The sequence below is a fragment of the Euprymna scolopes genome, chromosome 14, assembly GCF_053919585.1.
Source record: "Euprymna scolopes isolate OS-2025 chromosome 14, ASM5391958v1, whole genome shotgun sequence".
NCBI lineage: Eukaryota > Metazoa > Mollusca > Cephalopoda > Sepiida > Sepiolidae > Euprymna > Euprymna scolopes.
Window position 1 is genome coordinate 144,351,556 of NC_136495.1, and position 26,091 is coordinate 144,377,646.

Sequence of the window (26,091 nt, forward strand, 5' to 3'; positions counted from 1 at the left end):
GATGGCGGAAATTTTCTGTTTCTATGTATATCCTTGTAGCCATGTCACTAGTAAGGGTGCTGGAGGTAAACGTTTTGTCTGGGCTGACGTTATCCACCTGATAGTCAGGGGCCCGAACCTTGGATTAACCACTAAGGAGGCTGTCCTATCAGCAGATGCAAAGTACTGGGGCTGCTGTATTGCCATATTGTGAATGGATTCTGGACCATGCAGTATCTTCTGGTGGGGCCTCTCGATGCCATACTAGTGGGTAATTGTTACGGCTTTACCTTATCATTAGCTACAAATAAAAAAAAAATCTTCGTTTCTTTTTCTCTCTTAATTTCCCCTCTCTGTCCTGCTCTAAGTAAATCTGTCGACCTTATCCACAAATTCCAAAATTTCATCATGACAAGTTTCAAGAAAAAATACACGATTAAACCCGGTTCTCCAACTTCCAACGAAGACCCCTATTACCATGTCTCCTTCTCCAACATCAGGGGTATTCGTTCTAACCTTCCCGAGGTTTAAACCCAATTACAGGAGACTAAACCAGACCTTTTTTTTTAAGTGAAACTGGCATTGGACAGGCTATTTCCCTAGATGAGTTTGCAATTTCAGGATACTCTAACTTAACTTCTAAATCTGACCCCCAAGATCGCCATGGGGATGGAATATGTGCCTATATTAAAGATAGCTTTCCATGTGGGAGGGACATCTCCAGGGAAGATCCTAGCTTACCCTATATGTGCTTCCGGGTTGCTTTAGCTCACACTATTGCATTTATATTTACTCTCTATCGCCCCCACAACAGCGGAGTTACTATCTTTCAAAGCATATCTGAGAAAATTGGCCAAGTCCTTTCTACTTATCCTTCAGCTAACAGTCACGTATGTGGTGACTTCAATGTTCACAACGTCGAATGGTTGACCCACTCAAACAAGACCGATGATGAGGGGAGGTTCTGTCATGATTTCTCCATTGCCTATGACCTCACTCAGATTGTTCAGGAACCTACCCGTGTGCCCGATAATGACGGCCAGTATGCGAGCCTACTAGACCTTTTTCTCATAACTTGCCCTGAACTATGTTCAGTTTCTGTTCTGTCGCCTCTTGGATCTTCCGACCACTCATTTGTATCAATTAAGATAAAAATGAAATGTAATAAGTCCCCAGACGTACCTCTTCATCGTACAGTATATCGATACACTAAGGCTGACTGGGATAGCTTCCGTACATTTATATCTGATCTACCTCTGCATTCCATGTTTAAAAAGGATGTGTCCTCTATAGTATTAGACCTAACTGAATGGTTAATTGTAGGTATTGACCATTTCATACCCTCTAAAAAGTTTCAGCAACAACCTACCAGCCAGCCATGGTTCTCTCCAGAATGTGCTGCTGCCATTGCGCACAGAAATCACTTTTTCCACTGCTTCAAACGTAATAGATGTATGGAAACTAAAGCCGTTTTCAGGACTGCCAGCAACCATTGTAAGAAAGTAATAATGAACGCAAGAGTGTTGTATGCTCAATCTGTTAAGTCCAAAGTAGCTGAGCAGCGGCTTGGTTCCCACCAGTTTTGGCAAATAGCAAACAGAATCATGAACAGAAGCGTGTGCTCCATCCCAACTATTATCAATGGACCTGAGGTAATCTCGTCAGCATCAGACAAAGCCAAACTCTTTGTCAAGAACTTTGCAGCTAATTCTACCCTTTGCGACCAAGACCGCCAACCCCCAATATTTCCTCCTGTATCAGAAAACACGCTATGTGATATACGTATATCTGTACGTGATGTTGCGAAGCTAATCAAAAACCTTGATTCGAGTAAAGCAACTGGCCCTGATGGTATTCCAATGATAGTACTCAAAAAACTTCAACCTGAATTAGCGCCCATACTTACAAAACTGTTTAAACGTTGTCTTAAGGAGAATAGTTTCCCATCTCCCTGGAAAATCTCATCAGCATGCCCTGTATTTAAGAATTCAGGTGATCGCTCATCCCCCTCTCAGTACAGGCCAATAAGTCTCCTGTGCGTCATGAGTAAGTTGCTAGAATCTGTGTTAAATACAGAAGTAATCAAACATCTCAACAAAAATAACCTTCTTAGTGACACTCAATATGGTTTTCGTTCTGCTAGATCTACAGCAGATGTCCTTACAGTTATATCGCATAGGATTAGCAAATCTCTCGACGGTGGCAATCTTTCTATGGCAATTGCTCTTGACATATCTAAAGCCTTTGATAGGGTATGGCATAAAGGTTTACTTCATAGGATCGCTAGCTATGGTATAGCTGGAAAATTCTTCTCAATTATTAAATCATTTCTTTCTGATAGGTTCATAAGAGTAGTAGTTGAGGGGCAAAAATCAGAAGCTCACAGTATTAATGCCGGTGTCCCTTAGGGATCCATCCTGGGCCCAACTCTTTTCCTGATATACATTAATGATCTTCCAAATCATATCCTTACATCATTTGTAGACATTTATGCTGACGACACTACCATTTATGGTACCACATCTAAGACAGTAAACGACCAAGTTCTCTCCAATTCTCTCTCCTCTGATCTTGAGCACGTAGTACAATGGGGAAAGGAGTGGCTGGTTACTTTTAATGCATCTAAAACCAAGCTTCTCTCTTTACATCATCAGCATTCTAATTCACATTTGTCATCAATTGAAATGAATGGCTCTCGTCTTCAGGAGGCCTCAAGTTTTGACAAGCTTCTGGGCTTGACCATTACTCCCGATCTTAAATGGAACACGTATATCAAATCTGTTGCCAAGGCCGCTGGAAAAATGGTGGGATCTTTCTATCGATCCAGTAGATATCTCACTGCTGATGCTATTCTCTACCTATATAAGAGCCAGGTACGTCCAAGGATGGAATACTGTTGCCACATCTGGGCAGTAGCTGCTAGAAAGGACTTGTCCTGCCTTGATAGAGTTCAAAATAGACTCCGTAGCCTCGTAGGAGATGTCCTTTTCTCCTCCTTGCAACCTCTATCTCACAGAAGAGATGTTGCGAGTTTGTCTCTGATGTATCGTTATTTTCATGGAAAGTGTTCAACTGAGCTTCAATCTATGGTCCCCCCTCGCCAAACTTTCACCAGAAACACTCGTCTAGCTGTAAACACTATCAATAATTTCCCCCACTCTTTATCTGTGCCTAAACCTAAACGTAGATTCCATGAACAAAGCTTCTTTCTTAGAACTGCACGCCTGTGGAATTGTCTTCCGTTTTCCTGCTTTCCGGCTGACTACAATATGGTTGTGTTCAAGTCTAAAGTAAATAGGTTCTTGATGAGCCGTTCCATATAAGTTATTAAATTTACCAAATTTTCATTACTAATGATTACTATATTGACCAATTTGTACTGTACACTTTTTAACCCTTATCCTTGAGTGGCCTCTGGGCCTTGATAATGTGGTGATGCCTTTGTTAAAAAAAAAAAAAAAAGATACAACGTTGCATTTCCTCTCCTCAGATATTTTTCCGAGTCTTTTTTTCATTTCCATTTTTTGTATGCAACCGCCTAATTCTCGTGTATATGTATATATATATATATATATATATATATATATATATATATATATATATATATATATATATGTTTTTTACATGGTAAAACGACACGAAGTTAAGTATTCGAAAAATAAAAGGGTATATAATATTCCTAGAAAGACTACGACTGGCGTACTATTAGAACTATGTGATATTTTGCCAGTGTCTTAGAATTATGTATTTTAATTCGAAATCGCATATTTATTCTTTCTTAATGTTTGCATTAATAAAATAAAAAATCTATTTTTTTCCTTTGCTTACTTCTCTTTTGTTTCCATCTACATTATTCGTTCCATGTTTCGCTCTTATTGTTTATTCATCTATCTTTATCTCTTTCCACCCAAGTATTTTCCAACTCACCTCAAATACACGTCCTATCTCCTTGCTTTGCTAATGGCGCTAAACATCCAAGGTAATTTGGTTGAATATCATTGATTATAAAATAGATATTCGGACCTGAATGAATGTCTGTAGAACTCCGTTCTTATGACGCACGGTTGACATCAATAGCTCAAATTAGAGCTGAATGACATAAAAACGAACGAACCCCAGGTCACTGGGTACGTTGGCCTTTTTCGGATGCTAGAAAAACCGGATGAGCATTAAAGCTGGTAAACTTGTTTAAGATACAACATATTTGCTTTTAGATAGAGCGAGACTATGAATGATGCACGACTTCTGATGATTCCTTTGTTGTGTTTTCTGAGGAACTTAGTTCGTTCTGTATGCTGTTCCTTCATTCCATATATTTCAATACTTTGCATATCTCATCTCATATGCAACCATGCACCTCTAGTGTCGATTATTTTAGTCAGTGTCAGTCAGTAAAGTATATGCAAGCTAAAATATTTTAAAAATCTAAATAAAATACCGTTACTGGTTGGATATCTGTCATTCTAATTTCGTTGTTTATTTTTATATTTTTCTATTTGGAGGAAAACAGTTGAGTAATCACTGATTAGCACTTTTTTTACGGTTATATTCCCTCATACATGAACTATATTAGTCATTTATTTTCTTTAAGGCCTTTGAAATGATATGTTTTATTATAACAATACATAATAATATATTACTCAATGTATTTGTATATCCAATTAGTTTCATTGATTGCAATATGTAATCATGGGCAATATATTAAAAACATATTTACAAGAAGTTCACCAGCCTTACATGTTTTCATTAATATATATATATATATATATATATATAAATTTGGTTCCTTACAAGTGAATAAAACCATATTTCTACGTTACCAATTTATTTGAAATTTTCAGACAACCCATCTTTAGAGTCGAGGCATGTGTTTATGTTATTACAATAAATTACCTCGCGAATTATTAAAATATTAAATAAATATATTTTCGTAAGCCGTTACTGCGAATCTGTTCCGTTGATAAAACTGAACTTCCGGTTCGATTTATTTCACAGACACGAATTGACGAAAGATTGCATTTTCTGTATACTCGATAAGTAAAAAAACAAAACAAAAAAAACATAATCCATTTGTTTATCTTCCAAATTTTTTAATCTACACATTTTTTCTTTATGATACAAGGCCAAAAAAAGTTTGTCGCTTGCTTTTTGAGTTTTTTTTTTGTTTTTCGATATAAGATTCGTTGGTAAAGTACAGTTTATTTTTTCCGGGCTATTTTTTACATCGTATTTCCAGGTTTGATTACAGTTTTATTATGTTTTTTTATTCAATTGTAAGGTTAAACTACACCCTCCCCTCCCCATGTTAAGAACGGTTTTTTAAATATTGACGTTATTATTACAACACGGATCACTCTCTGCATGAGTACTGTACTTTCACCTAACAATTTAATACACGAAAGATGGTACTTATGCAGAGAAAGTACCATAATAATATAATAATCGAATAATAACGTTATTTAGATAGCCATTCTTTACATGGGGAGGACGTTTTGTTACTATTCTATACTTTCACCTAACAATTTAATAAAAAAAGATGGTACTTATGAAGAGAAGATACCGTGCTGAAATAACGCTATTAAAAAAGCATAATTCATTTGTTTATCTTCCATTTTTTTTAATTTACACATACTTTTCTTTATTATATAAGGGCTAAAAAAAAGTTTGTCGCTTGCTTTTTGAGTTTTTTTTTTGTTTTATTTTTCGATATAAGATTGGTTGATAAAGTACAGTTTTTTTTTTTGCCCGCGCTATTTTTTAAATCGTATTTCCAGGTGTAATTACAGTTTTATTATTATGTTTTTTATTCAATTGTAAGGTAAAAAGGCACCCTCCCCTCCCCATGTTAAGAATGGCTTTTTAAATATTAACGTTATTATTACAACACGGATCACTCTCTGCATGAGTACTGTACTTTCAACTAACAATTTAATAAACAAAACATGGTACTTATGCAGAGAAAGTACCATAATAATAGAATAATACCGTTATTTAGAAAGCAATTCTTAATATGGGGAGGACATTTTGTTATTATTCTATACTTTCACCTAACAATTTAATAAACCAAAGATAGTACTTATGCAGAGAAGATACCGTGCTGAAATAACGCTATTAAGAAAGCCATCCTTAACATTGGAAAGGGAGAGTGTTCTGTAACATTTTTATATTTTTACCTAACAATTTGATAAACAAAAGATAGTACTTATGCAGAGAAGGTACCGTGCTGAAATAATAGCGTTATTTAGAACGCTATTCTTAACATGGTGATGAAGTTTTGCATCTATTCTAAAATATGAATGCTTTTTCTTTATTAAAGAAATTGGGTACTCGTGCACTTATTGATCCGTGCTGAAATAATAACGTTATTATTTAAAAAGCCATTCTTAACATCGGGAGAAGAGGGTGCTTTGTAACTATTATAGACTTTCACCTAACAATTTAATAAACAAAAATTAAACTTAAGCAGACAAGGAACGGTACAGAAGCATTAACATTATTTAGAATACAATTGAATAAAAAAAAACATTAATTAAACTTGGAAATACGATTTAAAAGATAGTACGGATCGGTAAGTGCATTAGCACCATGAATTTGTCTAATTCTTAATTTCTTATGTTATTGGAAAAAAAAGGTAAACATGAGGAATTACTCCACCCTCGAGAATTCCTTTAAAATTACTACTCTTATAGGTTTTCGGGGTCGCTGAAAACGAAAATAACATTTATAATAAAGGCAAACGAGTAGTTTCCAAGATATGAAGAAATGTTAGTTTAAAAAATGAAGGATCACTTTTCCATAATAATTTAACGTAAAATGATCACCCACTTTGTGGCCACGATTTTTGGGCTGGAGGCTTTCTTTCTACGCTTGGAAAATCCTTTAAACTTACCTGCTTTAATTGGTTGGAGGGGCGGGGGGTCGGCCGACAAAACACACCCCACAAACACACAGAAAATTCCCTTCTCTCAGGTAAACAGAAAGTGGGTGCTCATTCTTAGTTAATTTTAAATTGAAAAGTGATCACCCACTTTTCGAAAAAGTAATTTATTCATATCATGAAAACTTTCTTTTTGCGAGGGAAACGGTTTGCAGATTCGTTTTTAGTACACTGAAATCTACAATAAAATATTTCGTTATATACGAACATGAGACGGCCCTTAAAGTAAAAGAATACCAGATTTTTGGGGCAGATTTGCCATTTAGTTGTATAATATCCTCAAACCAGGTAATCACTAAAAGGGACCCTTAAAAGGCGTTACCTTTATCGATCAAAATTTAAAACCAATGATTATATGTCAGCCTACATCACAGTAACATATATTGAGTGAGTTCCTAACAGTATTTTGTATAGTTTTTTAGTTTAAACTCACTTTCTCAAAATTTCCACAAACTTAACGTGTTCGATACAGTCTGCCGCCATTTGTATTTTTCAAATATAACGATAAACACTGCATGTTTTTGAACTGATTAAACATTATACATTGCGTAAAAACACTACAATCTTATCCAGTTAGGTAGAACATTTACTTTTCTTGCTTTTTGATAACATTTATTTGTTATATATTGATTTTTTGACAACTTCTTTGTATCTGTTAATACAAACCCTTTTCATTTAATGTAACGTTTAGTCAGCTCGAAAAACAGTGTTTATCGGTGTATTTCAAAGATACAAATGGTGGCGGACACTGTTGATTATGTTAAGTTTGAGAAAGTAAGTTAAAACAAAAAAAACTATACAAAATGCTGTCACAAACCCACCGATTATGTCAGCCTATGTCATGGTAACATATTCGGTGGGTTTTTGACACTGTATTGTATAGTTTTTAGTTTTCAACTTCATTTCCCAATCTTAACGTATTCAACAGTCTGCAACCATTTCTGTTTTTCCAGCCGATTAAAGATTTTACCTTACATAAAACGCTAAACAATTATCCAGTTAGGTAGAAATGTAACTTACCTTACCTTTGCTTTCATTTGTTTTTAGATAACTTTTTCGAATATGTGTATAGTAACCCCCATCACTCAAATATTAATTACTAACTCACATTTTTGTATATAAAAAAAAAAAAAAAACATTTAGCGTTTCAACGTAAGCTTTATCCACTGATTGTTGGTCGAGACCAAGCAATGATTGACGGTAATCCTGAGGATCAGGATCCAATTCTGCATGAGTACCATTTTTTTTTCATTTTTTTTCTTTTTTTTTTTAGAGTGGATTGCTAAGAATATAAGAAACATGCATTTTCTCTTTTTATTAGAATATCTCATTACACCAAATTTAGCCACAACATCGCGTGGCAGGGTACAGCTAGTATATATATATATATATATATATATATATATATATATATATATATATATATATATATATATATATATATATATATATATATATATATATATATATAAGTAAATTCTTGGTACAGCAAAATGGAAGGAGAAATTTCAGAGGAAACATAATTTAATTTAAATACCAAAGAAACAAAAAAGAAACGGACAGGTGGAATTGTTAAAATTTCCTTAAGCCCTTATCGTCTGACCCTCTAAGAGGAAACATCAGAATGATAAATTAAAAGCTAAGAATCGAATGAGGAAAGAGGGAAATTGGTTTCAGTTGGAAGACCATTGGGAGAAAATATATATATATATTATTCTCACTGTTCAGGTGGTTTTAAATCATTAAATATTTCCAACTGATGTTTCAAAATCTTTTGTCTACACAGGCTAGGTCGAGAGTTATTAATGACTAACGCCTCAATGATATTGAGATGATATTTCGACCTAGCACTGTATAAAACAGAAAACGACCCATCGGAATATTGGTCAGAACACCTATTTATACTAATCAGGTGATTACCGATGGCGGACTCATGAGCTTGGGAGTGCCCGGATGTTCTCGAAACCTGGTGTAATCGAATATCCCGAGGGATGTGTTGGGATATTCTCATTTCCAATATTTGGGATGTCTTGCCAACGTAGTCAGCTCCACACTGACAAACAAATTTATAAACAACAGAATTCTTTTGAATAGTTGGCAAAACATCTTTACGAAAAGAAGAGAAAAAGGTTCGAGTTGTGTAAACTACTCTAAGCAGAGTAGCTGGAAAACAACGTTGGGTAGCAGAAGAAATCTTTTCAACAATATGAAGGCCAACTGGACCTAATTTAAAATAAATAGGACTACGTGATGGATCAATACGTTTAACACTATTAAATGTAGCAATTTTACGTTCAATAGTAGTTTTTATTATATTTCTGGGATATCCATTGCTAAGAAAATATTTGCGATTTCACCAAGTTCCGCATCAAGACGGTTTGGTGAACAAATCATGAGTGCACGATGTGTAAGAGCGCTAATGAGGTTTATTTTTCTAGACTGAGGGGCAAAGGAAAGCCAATTAAGATAGATCCCTGTAAATGTATGTTTTCTGTATACAGAGGTCTCAAACGTAGAACCAACATTAGAAACATGAACATCGAGGAATGAGAGAGAGCCACAGTCCTCGACCTCCATAGTAAATTGTAACGATGGATGCAAGTTGCAAAGAAGACGAAGAAACTGTTCAGCTTCACTCCGTGAGGGAAAGCATGCAAAAGTATCATCGACGTAGCGTGTATAGAATGTTGGTTTAGTAATTGTGGAAAATAATTCGTTTTCCAAAAATCCAACGAAAATGTTGGCTAGCGAAGGACCAAGAGGGCTACCCATAGATATCCCATCAATTTGCGGGTACATAATGTTGTTGAAACTGAAGGAAACTGATTTAGTGGCAAGTTCCATCAGTTCAACGAAAATTCGTTCGGGAAATTGTGGAGATTTTGAGGGGCCACGATATAGATAGTCAGCACAAATACCAATGGTTTCATCCAAAGGTATATTAGTAAAAAGACTATTAATGTCAAAGGAAGCCAAGAACTCGGTATTCTTAGATAAAGATAATTTGTGTATATGAGACACAAATTGAAAAGAATCAGAGATACAATGGACCATTTCCCAAGTTCGTGATGTGCAGAACCCAACATAGATAAAATGAGTCGCAAAGGAATGTTAGGTTTATGAACTTTGGGTAAACCGTACATTCTAGGCCTTTGAGAGCCAATGGGTCGGATTCTATCGTAAATCTCCTTAGAAATAAACCCGTTTTTATAAAGTTGAAGAAATCTTTTCTGGATTTTTATTTCCATTTGAAAAGTGTCATCATGGCTTAAATCACCCAACCGGAGAAATTTGTTTTTATCGTCCAAAATTTGTAACATTTTGGAGATATAATCCGTTTTGTTAAGTATAACAACGCCCGATCCTTATATATATATATATATATATATATATATATATATATATATATATATATATATATATATATATATATATATGTGCGTGTGTGTGTGTGTGGGTGCGTGTGTGTTTTATTGTATTTTATATAACGCTATGTGATAAAACAACATTTTAAATAACCTGAACATATAGAGATATGTTCCTTAATACCTAATTCAGAAATAAACGGAAAATTAAATATGTAAATTATTAACTTTAAAAACGTTATTGTGTTTTTTTTGTGGATTATTTATCATATTTCTATTTAGATTCTTAGCAGTATACTTATTTCTTAATTCCGTATCGGTTTACTACATATGATACAATATATGCGTAATAACCCACTGATTTCAAAGAATTATTCTTTATAATGTAAGATGAAAAACTATATTAAACTGCATATGAATTATATTACATTATAAAAGTGTTGTTTTATTTGGAAATATATTTTCTTTCAAAATGTTCAGAACAGTTAGCAGTCAGTGTACATTTTTGCCAATCGAGAAATACCTGCATGTACTTTTCAACAACTTACAATAAATAAAGCTGATGGTCGTATTCGCAGGTATTCGATCAGTTGAATCATTGGATAAAGCTGCATTCGGCTGCATAATTTACCACCTTGAGTGACTTTACCTATTTAACACAATTAGCATGATCCCGTTTAGGTTGCGATGCTGATGGATCGAATTTCAGAAATGTATGTGATATACTTAGTACAACACAGATATTATTTGGTTACAGCAAAATGCTCAATTATTTTCCAGGCGACATAATCTTGAAAATCCAATTCGAAGTCTTCAAGATTCAGTCATAATTTTGTTTCCTGGATTAGATTAAGTTTTGTAACGCAGTTTGGCACTAATCAACTGCTTTGTTTTGTTATTAAATTGGCCGCCAAAGAGTGCTAAGCAAACAAGTTTTCATAAGACATAACTGCCGTGTTTACAATCTCAGTGATGCATGAGAAAACCCATTGTTGATGGTTTGGTAGTCCTGAAGCTTTTGTTAAAGAAGTAAATCAGATTGTGGAGAAGGAGATGCAGAAGCGCACGAAAACTGAGTCTGTAAATATACTGTGACAACAAACAATTTGAACTGCTGTAATCAATCTAATTGTTTTTAAGAAACCTGAACTTAGATCGAAGTAATTATATATGTAGACAGTATATTACTTTTTCCATCCATCTAGCTCGATGACAGCCACCTGATTTTCGTATTCATTAGCTTTACAGTGGCTGACCCCCTCCAAGCAAATAAAAGGGCCAACTGTAGAAATTATTTGTAATTATAATCAGGCTGAGGCATATGAAGCTGTAAGTTTACAAATTCAATGAGTTCATATTTTAATATACTGAAAATGCCCATCATTGGTTCTCTGGTATTCAACAGAAGTAATTGTGCTTCAGCCTGGTGAAAATCGCAGAAAAAAACTTTATTTCTTGTCCGGTTGTATATACTTCCAGCGGAACTGCAAATGCCTTTACAACTATCAGTTCATCAATGTTTTGACGGCATGGAAATCCCAGAAGGTGACGCACTAGTTTTTGTATCAAAAATGCACATACACCAGAATTATTGCCTGTGATGCTAGCGATATTGTCAAAGACATAGAAGTTTTTCTCAGTTTGTAAAGTTCCATTCATTAAGAAAACAGAAACATCATCTACTTTTGCTTAATCACTACCAGGTGTCGATTGAGAAACAAAAAGTATTTTCATAACACCGGTTCCGGATAAAATCACTGTCAATTTGTCAACATACTCATTTCAGAAAGTGCTGCAAGAATTTTTCAATCACAATGAAAAGTTAGGGGAACTTTAGTCAAGGAGTTCTTTTTTTATTTCCTGTACTGCTATTTCACAGTGATGCCGTCGAGCTGATCTTGACATTTCTTCCTCGGAGTTACTACTCTTGGATAGTGGTCAAGTAAACCTGTAGCAACTTCTATGATGTATTCTGCAATTCAGTCACTTACGGTTTCTTTCTGTCAAGAGAAGCTGAAAGTGTTATGTCATTAATTTCAATGGTTTATGCCGTTTTCTGCTTGTTAATGAATGATTGGAATATTGTACTGAATTTTCTGCATAATCAGGACTGACACAATTATATCTTCTCATGCAGTCAACCAAATAATTCTTTCTTTGTTCCCTTGTCGGAAGGTGCATTTCTGGAAAATTGTTTCTATCCAGCCGCCTACATTTAAACTTTTGTAACATTTAATCGACATGATCATGTAAACACTTCTGCCTATTTAACAATGTGCGTCTGTAGCAAATTTGGTATCATTAACTTTGATCAAACTTATGGTATCAGCATGTACAACGTCGAATAAGTCATCAAGTGAATCAACAAATTCAACTTCTTTATCTTTCGCAGTACTTGCGTTCCTGAAACCTTGTTTTTCAAGTAATTTCGATTAATTATGTAGGTTTTTCAGTTTGATAATGATGTGGTTGTCATGTCGTGTTGGTATTCGAGGATTAGCCCAGAACATCAGATGTTGTAGCATAAGTACTGCCTTATATTGGGAGTGTATGATTATTATACAAACCGAAAAATCTACTCCAGGTTATGAATTCGGATGAGGAAACGAAAAGCAAAATAGCAGGTTCGTAAATGCATGATGTCCACGATTAACAAATTTCGTCATTTTCTGAAATGAAAAATGAAGTATGTTCAATATATGTTTATGGTTATCGACAATAGATTGGTCATATACAGTAGACTGGCATATTTACATGTATAAATTTTAACCTATAAAAGTATTATATATACTACAAAAAGACATTCATTCAACATTTTAACAGACACATAAAGATTTAGAGGTAGATCAAAAAGTAAAATTTAGGGGATATAATCACATTTTAACGATTGTGATTTCTGTGCTTTTTTAGTTATATATTTTTTCTATCTTCCAAAAGATTTCATTTTGAAGTAATTGAGCTACCATTTAAAATTAAGATATTTACCGGAAATAATAAGGGTAAGACTAGAGAATGTATAATATATATTATTTTATGCACATTTAATCGTCACTACTATATATATATATATATATATATATATATATATATATATATATATGTATATATATATATATATGAGCAAACAGTTAATAAAATATGTTAAAAAACACTTATAAATGAGTTAAAACATAGTTAATCTGAAAGGGAAACACTAGATAAATAGATAGTCCTTAATCCGCGAAGTTTTTCGAAGAAATACTTTCCTTCTCATCAGAGGGTAGGAATTAGCAAAATGCGGGATTGGATTTTGCATGCAGAAATATTTGATGAAACAACGAGTAAATCAAAGATCTTACTTGAAAACAACAAAGTGAAGCAGAGGGAATATGGTAAAGAAAAAGGTGATTACACATGAATGGATAGTCTGGTGGAAGATAAAAAATCCAGTGACAGTAAAATCCAAATGTAAAACTTCAAAAAAAGTTAAAAGAATTTCCATTCGTACAAGTAAAATCCAAGGAGATCCCGTAACTAGAAGAAGATGGGTCATAATAATCCAAAGGCAGAACTCCATGGAATAATTAATAAAAATGTGTACAAGGGGAATTTAGATAGATAGATAATTTTATAAATATAAATTCTTTAATATTTATAATTTACTTTAATTTACCATCTTGGATCATTTTGGTAAATTCAATTGTAATTTTCATTATATATATATATATATATATATATATATATATATATATATATATATATTTATTATTATTATTATTATTATTATTATTATTATTATTATTATTATCATCATCATCATCATCACCATCATCTTATTACGTATATCGCTCCGTCCGTTATCAACCTAAAACCCTTAAAAGGAAAATGGAATATTCCAAACACCTAATAAACATTTGAAAGAAAACTGAATAAAAATAACCTTTGTAGCAGCGATGCACAACGAATGTTTCGTTCTGGTTGGGGAATAAGACTTCTTCTTAAACAATTGAAAACTAAAACAAAGATGGTGGCCTTATCTTGTTATTTAAAAAGCTTCTTTCTTATACATAACCATCCTTCTACTGTACGTATTAATGTTTACATTAATAACTTATTTTTTATATTTACGACGTTTTGCTTCCTTTTGTAAACATGAATATTTTTGTTTACCTAAATCTTAGACCGTAAAAACATTTTATGCAGTCATTCGATAGACGTAAACACAGAAATAGAAATTATGTATTATATACTTCGTTTACATTGGATATTTTATAGGTGTTGAAAGTAGATAAAAAGGTTACTTCTATAAAACATTTTTTCTTTCTTCTTAATACATTTAACCCGCTATAAGATAATGGGCCCTTCCAAGCATAAACCTTACATAGAAAATAACAAAAATACTTATTTGCTTACAGCGGGATTCCGGTGTTTTTTTTTTCTATTTTGTATTATTTTGTGTGTGTTTGTGTGTGTGTTTGTGTGTGCGTTTGTGCGTGCGTAGCAGAAGAAAAAAATAAATAAAGGATTTACTGACTTTTAAGCAGGATATTCACTTACACGCATTTTAGGCGGGGGGGTACCTCACACAGGTCCGCCAACCCATTCTAAACATTATTTCAAATAATAATAATTATTATAAATTTAATTCATATATATTTATTTGAAAAAAAAATGAAAGAAAAAAGTTATTGCTTTTTCCTTTATCTATTTACGTTATGCACTAGACAAATTAATATATATATATATATATATATATATATATATATATATATATATATATATATATATATATATATATTAGTTATAAAATACAAATATTTATGTACATGGAGCGGGAGCGGTAAATAGGTTCAAATTATTAATTTTGAATTCATTAACGCAGACGACACTGAAATAAGAAGTCATTTTAACGAGTAATTTTAAAGCGATCAACAGAACATTTTGAGCCAATGTTAAATTGATACAACAATATTTATATATATATATATATATATATATATATATATATATATATATATATATACTTAATAGTAAATTTGCTTTTGTGAATTTTGAAACATTTTCTCTGATAGCGAAACACTTTTTCATATCAAATCGATTTGACTCTGATTCTTGTAACTTTTACTATTATTTTGAATCGATTTTTTAAAATCAAAATTGTAAACTTAAAATGTAATGCAACAAATTTGTAATTTGTAACTATTTCGCAAAATGTGTTTACATTTATTGATGCTACTTTTGTTTTCTGATATTTGTTGATTTATAAGAAACTAGTGAGGGGTACCCGGCGTTGCCCGGGTGTTTTTCAGTGTGTGTGGTATGGCGGGCGTGGGGTGTTAATGAAAACCTAAGAATAAGCGAAGTAAAAAAAAAAACAGAAAAACAAACGTTAAACACCCCTGCTTAGCGGGGGAGGATACCCGGCGTTGCCCGAGTGTTTGGAGGGGTGGGGGTGTTAATGCCAACCTAAGACTCAGCGAAGTAAAAAAGAAAACAGAAAAACGTACCCGGGCGGTGGGGTGGGGGTAATCAAAACATCGAACAAAAACACAAAAGAACTAACATAAGGACACGAACGATGTTAAATGTAAAAATCGAAAATACAAAAACAAAAAAGAAAACAGAAAAACGAACGTAAAAAAACACATTAAAAATGACTTTAATAAGCCTGTTTAGATATTAAAATTTAAAAAATCGGTGGGTACCCGGGTGTTTTTGGGTGTGTTGTCGGTCAGGGGGGTTAATGAAAACCTAAGAATGAAGGAAGTAAAAAAAAACCCAGAAAAACGAACGTTACGTGAACAATTGCTTAAATAACCCGGCTTCAATAGTTAGATTTAAAAATATAAAAGAAAAATCTACCAACACTGTTCAAACCCAAAACGTTTAGATAATGAACCAACGCGCTAACCAACTGAGCTAACACGACGTACATTAAATTTAATCAGTTCTTTAACTATTTAAATTAAAACAGGTACTGACATCATCTCACGCATGCGTAGAACCGGTTGTCGTCATGAGAGGACGGTTTTTGTTGACCCCCCCCGTGTAGAAAATTGTCGATTTCGGTGTGAAAAAATTAACGTTTTTGGCCAATTTTTCGGGCGACGGATGGAACTTTAATATTATACCGAGTGTGTGAATTGTTGTTCCGTCTGTCGAAAGTTTTTAGCGGACACACAAACACACATACATACATACAAACATACATACATACACACATTTCTGCTTTTATATTTATAGATTATTTTAAATTTATATTTAACTGGAGGAGTTAAACATTGGTACCATATGCATATTCTATCACGCATACCTGGTGTTTACTTAGATTCTTATATTTTAGTTTTTAAATTCACAAACAGGATTTGTAAACATTGACCTTTAATTAGTTGTTTGGATTTACAATTTTGAAATATCTCTCAAGGTTTATTTCTATCTAAAAATGGATATAAATCTTCCTTTGTTTACTGTGTGGCCTAAATAATGTGTAAACTACTTTAAATGGGAAATGAAAAATATGCAAGAGAATTGGCATCATTTAATTTATGAATATACTGATCAAAATTTATTTCAGAAATTATTTTGCTAAATTTACTATACATATATTCCACTTAAAAACACTAAAATATTATCAATTTGAAAACATAATGCATTTATAGCAGTGGATTTCCATATTTTAGTTCATATATAAGTATTATTTTTTTTTTACAGATTGGAGAAAATATTATATTGTATTTATTTTGAGGAATTCTCTCGCCTTAGTCTCTAAAAGAACATTTATTTTCCATAAACATCATTATGGATCGAAATATGGAAAACATCCGTGCAAATATGCAGCCTTATCGGTAAAGGGTCAGGGAAGAACAAAGACAACATGTCAGAGAAAGGGATAGACAGCTAGGTCGAATTCGAAGAAGTACTATGTATACACATCAACGTAATACATATTTAGAACAAGAACGAAGGAGATTTCAAAACAGAAAGGGAAGCATGAGTGAATCGGAGAGAGATAATAGGAGACGTCAACAAATGCAACGATTACGACAAATATAAGTTAGGCCAAGGCGGAATAGTAATGCTGACACTGTGGTAGAACCACTTGATATTGGTCAAATAAATGTAGTATTTGTATACTGTGGAACATTAAGATTTAGAAATGAAAATCTAAATTGTTGCCATAATGGTAAGGTACATTTACCAGCATTGCTATTATTATTAGGGATAAGGGTTATTGCAAGTACATTACGTCAGGGTGGAGATTTGATGAAGTTTCTACTTAAGGGGGCGGTTCATTAGGAATTTGTTTACATTGGACTTGAAGACATCCAAGTTGTAGTCCGGTGGGAAGCAGGCAGACGGAACAGAGTTCCACAGGCATGCAATTCTAAGAAAGAAGGTTTGTTCATGGAATCCACGTTTTGATTTAGGTACAGATAAAGAATGGGGGGGCATTTTTCACAGTGGATTCAGCTAGACGGGTGTTTTTCGTGAAAGATTGGTGAGGGAGGACCAGAGATTGGAGTTCAGATGAGCACCTGCCATGGAAATAACGATAAAACAAGGATAGGCTCGCAATGTCTCTTCTGTGGGAGAGAGGTTGCAGGGTAGAGAAAAGGGCATCCCCCACGAAGTCTATTTTGTACTCTGAATCCATATCCAGAGCAATTAAAACTTTTATTTGAAGGGACTGACAATGGGTCTGTTTCATTAAATAATATTAGAAATTACAATTGTGCATTTTCTTTTACATAATTCGTTGTGGACTTATCTATTCCTTCAGGGAGAGGCCCATACTGTTTTCGGATCCAAGGACAAACATCTCATAAAACTACAACCTTGCATCCTGATCATGGGCATCCTAATTATGGTCAACTGTACATCACAGACGCAAATAAAGTTTTGCAATACAGATTAAGTACTTTAGAAAACGTAAAATGTTGTACACAGACAATGTCTACCATAAATGAAGTTATGAGGGAAATAAATCCTTACGTAAATTTGAATAAGAACACGAATTTAATTGAAAAAGAACAGCAAAATAATGTTATAAGAAAAAATAAACCAATGCCCAAGTGTGAGCTGCATTTCAAAAGGGGTAAATGCATAAAGAGGTACAATTTCCCCACTTGCAATGAAATAGCTTTGATATTTGTTCGTGAGTATGGTGCCCCACTAGAAAATAGACACATTGTAGTTAACCCAAGGAATATGCCCTCTGAAAAAGATATCCTACATCTAATGTCATGTAGATCCAATGAGCTATCCCATTCTTTTTCCACGTGTTGAATTTGGATGGCACTGTGAAATGCAGCATGCGAAAGAATACAGAACAAGTGTTCGTAATCATATCATAATGCAACAATTTTACATTTTTCGCCTTTCTTTTAGAGGTGGTTTCATCATTATTCACCGGGCTGGAAAATTATTCCAACAATACTTTGTGGATGCTTATGTGAAAGTTGAAGGTTGCAGGTTGCAATATCTCCATAATCACCAGTCTCAAATACGTGTGGAACAGTATAATGGACTGATGGACTTTTTAAACAAGAATAGACCCGGATATCCAACCAGGAGTGCCAGTGATACTTTCCTCCTCATTCACTGATATCCCTCGCCATATGCACCAACACTTTAATGATGCGATGTCAATAGTGGCAAAATATGGCAAACCTGACCTCTTTATAACCTACACATTTAATCTAAATGCCCCGAAATCATGAACAATTTATATACAAATGAAACCCCCGAGAATAGACCTGACTTAATTGCCAGAGTGCATAACTTGCAACTGAAAAAACTCTTGAGTGATATAAAGGAAAAAATATATTTGATATTCCAGTCGCATACGTCTATGTCGTGGAATCTCAGAATAGAGTATTTCCTCACTGCCACATTATGGTAGTTTTAAGAAATGAGGATAAATCGAGGAACAAAAGTGGCATCGATAAATTAGTTAGTGCTGAAATTCCTGATATCAACGATTACCCGGCTTTACATGATTTAATAAAGAGATTTATGATTCATGGATCTTGTGGCACTAAAACCCTTCTTCTCCCTGTATTAATGATGGTGTGTGACTAATACATTATTCAAAAGAGTTCAAAAATGAAACCGATGTGACGATGAATGGATACGCAGAATACAGGAGACGTAAGTATGGACTTACTTTACAAGTTGGAAACCACATTGTAGATAAAAGTTGTGTTGTACCTTTTAATTCTTAATTGTTAAAAAAGTAACGTGCCCATATTAATGTTGAAATCTGTTCATCTGTGCAGAGTATAAACTATATATTTAAATACATCTACAAGAGACATGGATGTGCTTCGATTGAGGTACATAATCACATGATGAACAGAATGCATCCATAATGAAATAACTAATTATATTGCATGTAGATATGTTTCACCCCCTGAAGCTATGTGGCGATTGTCAGAATTTAGGCTATATGATATGTTCCACACGGTGTATAGACTTGCAGTTTATATTGAAGATCAGCATAGGATTTGCTTTCGTAGTTATAATGCACAACAAGCTGCGGAGTCAGACGCAACTCTTACAACATGGTTTAATCTGACTGATCATGATGCTAATGCACATATTTGTTTGTATCCTGACATTCCTCTGCATTATGTCCTCAAAAGGAATACCAAAACATGGACAACAAGAAGAAGGAATATCAATATCGTTAGCAGAATATATACTGTGAGCCCTAAAGATATAGAAAAAATTAATTTGCGGATGTTATTATTGCAGGTTCCTGGAGCAAAACACTTTGAAGAATTTCGAATTGTAGAAGGCAAACTGATGCCTACATTTAAAGAAGCAAGCCAAAAACCTGGTCGTCGTCATCAAAATGATGAATCATTTGAAAATGCTTTGATTGAAGCCACTGCATTACAAATGCCTTCGCAACTTTGAGTCATGTTTGCTACAATATGTGGCTATTCAAACCCTACAAATCCTCTTGATTTATGGAATATCCACAAACACTATGATGGAAGAATTTTTACACCAGGGATTTGCAATGGACCGGGCTGAAAATATGGATTTGCAATCCATCAATACAGTCCTGATTGAAAATGGTACTAATTGTTGAACAATTGGCGTACCTGTACCTGTTGGTATACAGCAAATGGAACCTGAAGCTGTCTCAAATTACCCAGACATAAACACACTGACTGATGAACAAAGAATGAAGAGAAAAGGAAAAGTGTCTAAATATTCCTGCTTTTATGTAGATGGACCAGGAGGATGTGGGAAAACATATGTTTAATGTCATAATCTCACATCTTAAAAATACTATCAATCATTTTGTGGTGCTTGGACAGGTATTGCTTCTATTTACATTTAGGAGGAAGAAAACTCCACAGTTTGTTTAAATTACCTATCGCAATAACAGAAACTTCTACTTGCAATGTCTCTCCCACGTCTGATCATGCAAATTATTTAAATATATTGATTTGATTATATTAGATGAAGCTTCTATAATCCCCTCATTTGCTTTGGAAGCAATTGAGAAAAATTTGAAAGACATAAACAATAATAATAATGTTTTGGGAGGAAGAATTATGCTTTTGAGGGAAGATTTCAGACAAGTTCTACAAATATTATCAAGCGGAAGTCGTGAGACAATAATTGCCATTTGCATTAAAAAATTCTCCTCTCTGGGTTCATTTTAAACAGTATAGTTGATCTCAAAATATTAGAGAAACACCCAATGACAGTGAATTTGCATCATGGTTGCTAAATCTTGGAAATGGAACAAAACATATCTTGTGGAATATCCAGGCCACTCTGTTAATGATTATATAGAAACGCCACAAATATCGTGCCTTGATGGGTCTCTGGTTGATGATATTTTAAAAATTATATCACATCATGTTAGAAGAAATAGGATAATTCTTTCACCAAAACATTCTGCCTGTTGATCAATGAAGAGGTTTTACATCCACTTCCTGGTGATAGCCGCATATATTATAGCAAATATAAAATACAGACTGATGATCCTGTGGAAGCTATGCGTCATCCACCCGAATTTCTTAATTCATTGACGTCATCTGGAATGTCTCCTCATAAATTGATTTTAAAATCCGGATGCATTGTCATGCTTCTCAGAAATATATCCATAAAAAAATAGACTGTGGAATGAAACAAGATTAGAAGTTAAAAATATGCACATTCAATTGTAGCGGCGTTAAGAAGTGGTCCATTATTAGAAAAGCATGTTCTCATTCCTCGTATAAAACTTGCCTCAAGTGACCCTAAATTGCCTTTCATTTTCGAAAGAAATCCGTTTCAACTTCGTTTATAATATGCAATGACTATAAATAAATCTCAAGGTCAGGATTTTTAAAAAATAGTTTTTTTCTACCACAACATGTGTTTAGACATGGCCAACTATATGTTGCATTTTCAAGAGCCCGTAGGCTCACTGATATACGATTAAAGTCATGAAAACTAACAGCCAAAAAAAAAAAGGAAACACTTACACCAAGAACATAGTTTACTGAGAAGTACTTTTCTACACTTTTATCATTACTAAAAAATTTAAAAATACATTTCAGTGCAGCAGTACAATTAATTTAAATTAAAGGAAACATTGCTTTTTTCATTTAAAAATCATTATATTATATTACTACAGGATAGAATAAAAAAATATTACATGTACTCTTTTTATTCATTGACATTTCTAAAAAAAAAACACTTCTACATTTTGCGATACTCATCAAGAAATAATTACAGTACTCGGAAAGAAAAACTGTGTAAAGGAAACACTTTTCTTTTATTTGTCTGTATCTAATTAATAGAAGTGTAAAGAGAAATTCAAAACTTACACATAAAATGGAAATGGAAATTTAAAATAATATTTCCTTAAATATAGGAATGTTGATTAATTATATATACATATATATATATATATATATATATATATATATATATATATAATTACAATTAAATTTACCGAAATGATCCAAGATGGTAAAATTAAAATATATTATAAATATTAAAGAATTAATATTTATAAATTTATCTCAGCCAGATGTAAAAGCTCGATAAAACCAAATAGAAATGAGCGCTTATAATATGAACAAACAGTTAATAAGATATGGTAAAAACACTTTGAAATGAGTTAAATACATATTTAATATGCAAAGGAAGCACTAGAGATTAAGGACTATCCATTTATCTAGTGTTTCCTGTTCAGATTAAATATGTTTTTACCTCATTTCAAAGTGTTTTTTAACATATGTTATTAACCGTTTGTTCTTATATATATATATATATATATATATATATATATATATATATATATATATATATATATATATATATATACTTTATTTTAAAATAGCAATTCAGCTACACATAATTTTCAGCGTTTAATCGTTTACCTGGATGATAATGAAGCAAAAAATGTATGTTTTATTTACACACCTATTTACACTTAGCAACGGTGTTTACAGGCATATGTTTACTTGAATTCTGATCGATATATTTATTTTTGAATAATGCTTTTATTTTGTTTTTGTGTAGAGAATTCTATTCTTTCCTGATCATTTTCATTTCAATTTTATACAAGTAGGTGGTGTCTTAAAATATGCGTAAATATATGTTCATCTGTGTATATTTTAATATTACTGACTAGAGAACCAATTTCGTGGTTTTATTTTAAATTCTGAAAAAGAAACACATAGAGGCATATATTCGATTTAAGAATGTATTGCTTAACAAAAGAATATATAGTAAGGGTGATTTTAAATTCCTTAATCCATGGATTTTCAACAATGGATCATATCATCAGAGGAAATGAAATGCAGTTAGCTAGTTTTTGGCTAGGATCTCCCTGAAAGTATTACTTCAAGTAATATCTATCAGGATTTTCATCTGAATTCTATCAGTATCTTATATCGCTTGTATATATATATATATATATATATATATATATATATATATATATATATATATATATATATATATATATAATGCGTTAAGAAATTCCAACGAGAGAAAGATGTATATATAAGTAAGGGGGTGGTCTCCAACAATGTGTATTTGTTAACATTATTTCATTATTCCGTGTTTTGGTTCTTCATTTAAAATTATGTTTAAGTAATTGTAATAATGTTTTTTTTAAATCATTGAAATCGAGAGGTGGAAACATCAGGAAATGATTCTACTTTTTATTCGTATGTTCAATTGTGATTACTGGTTTATTGGGTTGGACCGTGGTCATTGCTGTCTTATATTTCTATCTCTTTCTCTGTCTCTCTCACTCTCTATCTGCCTATCTATCTACCTGCTTATATTTCTATTTATCTTTCTTTGTGTTTTTCTCATTTTTTTTTCTTTTTTTACTCCTACTTGAGTAGAGGTGAGTGTCCCATTGATACTTGAACAACTGGGTACATAGAGTAGGATGTGTGTGTGGGTGTGCGCGTGTGTGTGGGGGTGTATGTCGGTGTGTTTTCTTTTATTGGTAGTTATTTACTTCCCTAGGAATGTAACTGTGATCAAAGGTCGTTACTAATGCGTGTGTGGTAGGAAGGGGGCCAGCTCCTCTGAAATAAAGGTAGAGGTGTTTTGATTCAATTTTGATATTTATTTTTTGGATTCTTAGATTTTAGTATTATGATTTTTCGTTTCAGTCTTAGACTCTTCGGGTATTCTTAATATTATGTATGTTTAGATATACGAATATTTTTATTTATTTGTCTCAACATATGGGTATGGCCATACCCAGGATCGGTTCTTAGTGTGGGGAGGATCTCTCTCTCTCTCTCTCTCTCTCTCTCTCTCTCTATATATATATATATATATATATATATATATATATATATATATATATATATATATATATACAGTAATGACTTCAAAAATTTAAAAAAAGAAATTCACTACCATCAACTAAAATCAAAGGAAAAACATTTTGTGCTTCAGCCGCGTTCTGCGTTGTTTGAGCTCAAGAATGTTAGATGAGAAGGTTATTAAATTTAACCACTTAATTCAAGCTGTTGATTTCGCGTGCGCAAAAATAATATTTATGTGGGCAAGCTTAAATCAATAGTTGTCATTTCACTTTGCCGGCATAATTCTATATGCTTTGTAGAATGATTTCACTCGTTATAAACTTGCCTATGTGTATGACCATTATGTTCTTGTTGTTTTAGTCTTAAATGATCAGTAGTTTAAGAATTCATTAGTCAAGTATTTTAACTCGAATGCATCCATATACTGTTTTATTTACATAAATTATTGTAATAATTACTCTCATTATTAATTGTTATATTTATTATGTGTTTATCATTCTTTGTGTTGTTGCAATATAATACAATCCATTTTTGCGTATACATACCTTTTCTTATTTACACGTGAAGTTGAAGATGGACTCCTTTACAATTTCGTGGAGCTTATTTCTTATTACATCATAGTCTTCACGAGTTGATGAAGTTTTTACCTGCGATGGCTTGAACAATTATGTTTCTTTCCGTATAGGTGAGCTCTCACATTTTTGAGCTCACAGTATTGGTTTGCAAAATATTTCCATTGTTTTTGTAGTAATATCTGTTTTTTTAGTCACGTGCAAGCGACGCTATAAGTCCCTCCGTCGGTCGGTCGATCGATCTGTCGGTCTGTCCGTAACACTTTTGTACTTGGCCTTTTTAGTTAAGATCAAAGGTATGTTGTTAATAGATGCTGTTCTTAGCTTTTAAAGTGTTTCTTGGCCTTTTGGCCAAGATGAAAGTGTAATATCTGTTCCGGCAGATAGTGCAAGCAAAGACCATATGTGGGGGCAACCCTTCATACCAATTGTCACTATCCAGCTCCCCTACTCCCCGCGGAGTTGGTCCCCATCAGCCTTCACTCCTCACATTAAAAATCGGCCTTGTGCCTAATTGCTCGGTGGGGGAGCAAATAAATACCCTTTTCTTGGCCTTTTGGCCAAGATCAAAGTGTAGTATCTGTTCTTACTGCATGCTGTACTTATGACTTTGTGATATAAAGTGGGGGATCACTTTTCTGTATTAATTTATGTAAAATGATCACGCACTTTACAACCAGTTAGTCTCAAAGCCATTCAAGTCATTCTCCAGCTCATTCAAGTTGTTTTTGAAAGATTCTAGTTATTTTTAAGCATTCAAGCCATAGTTTAGGTCATTCAATTACTCCTCAAGTTCATTAAAGTCATTCTAATCATTTACTTTTTCTTTATTTAAGTCATTTCAGCACATTTTTCGGTTATTTTATTTCATCATTAAGAATGTAATGTCAGTCCTACATCCACGTATTCATTCATTACACGAGAGCACGCGACTAATTGCTATCGGCCTTGTTTTCATCAAAATTTTGTTTGATGATGAATGGGGAATTGTTAAACCTTATCTTACGCATATTTGAACAACATTATTTTTTAAGTAAAACCAGGAAGTATTTTTTAAATTTATTTTTAGCCACATAATATATTAATTTGTTACTTCTATATTTAGTCCTAGTCTTTTCATTTCAATATAAATCATTTTTCTGATTTTTTCCATTTTGATTTGGTTAAATTGTTTCATCTACTATCCCATTATACGGTCATATTAGTTTTTTAAAGGCATTTGTGGGTGTACAATATATATATATATATATATATATATATATATATATATATATGTGTGTGTGTATATATAAAAAGAAATAAAAAAAGCAATACAAATTCAGCATACCAATGAATAATAAACACTTACAAACCTCCACCCTTGGAAAAACTTCAAACTAACTACGAAAATCGCCATTTTTACACATTTGAAAATAATTTCTGACGAGGACGCATCACAGACCGTCTGA

At 33.0% G+C, this 26,091-nt stretch overlaps 1 protein-coding gene and 1 non-coding gene across 2 annotated transcripts; both read left to right on the forward strand.

The window, feature by feature from the left end:
• Window positions 1–19,680: 19,680 nt before the first annotated feature.
• Window positions 19,681–20,181, forward strand: LOC145292813 (uncharacterized). The gene has a single exon (XM_080138854.1). The coding sequence runs from the start codon at window positions 19,681–19,683 to the stop codon at window positions 20,179–20,181; it is 501 nt and encodes a 166-aa protein (XP_079994980.1).
• Window positions 20,182–25,182: 5,001 nt separating this feature from the next.
• Window positions 25,183–25,383, forward strand: LOC145293451 (U2 spliceosomal RNA). The gene has a single exon (XR_013869732.1). It is a non-coding gene; the product is annotated as a U2 spliceosomal RNA (small nuclear RNA).
• The last annotated feature ends 708 nt before the right edge of the window (window positions 25,384–26,091 follow it).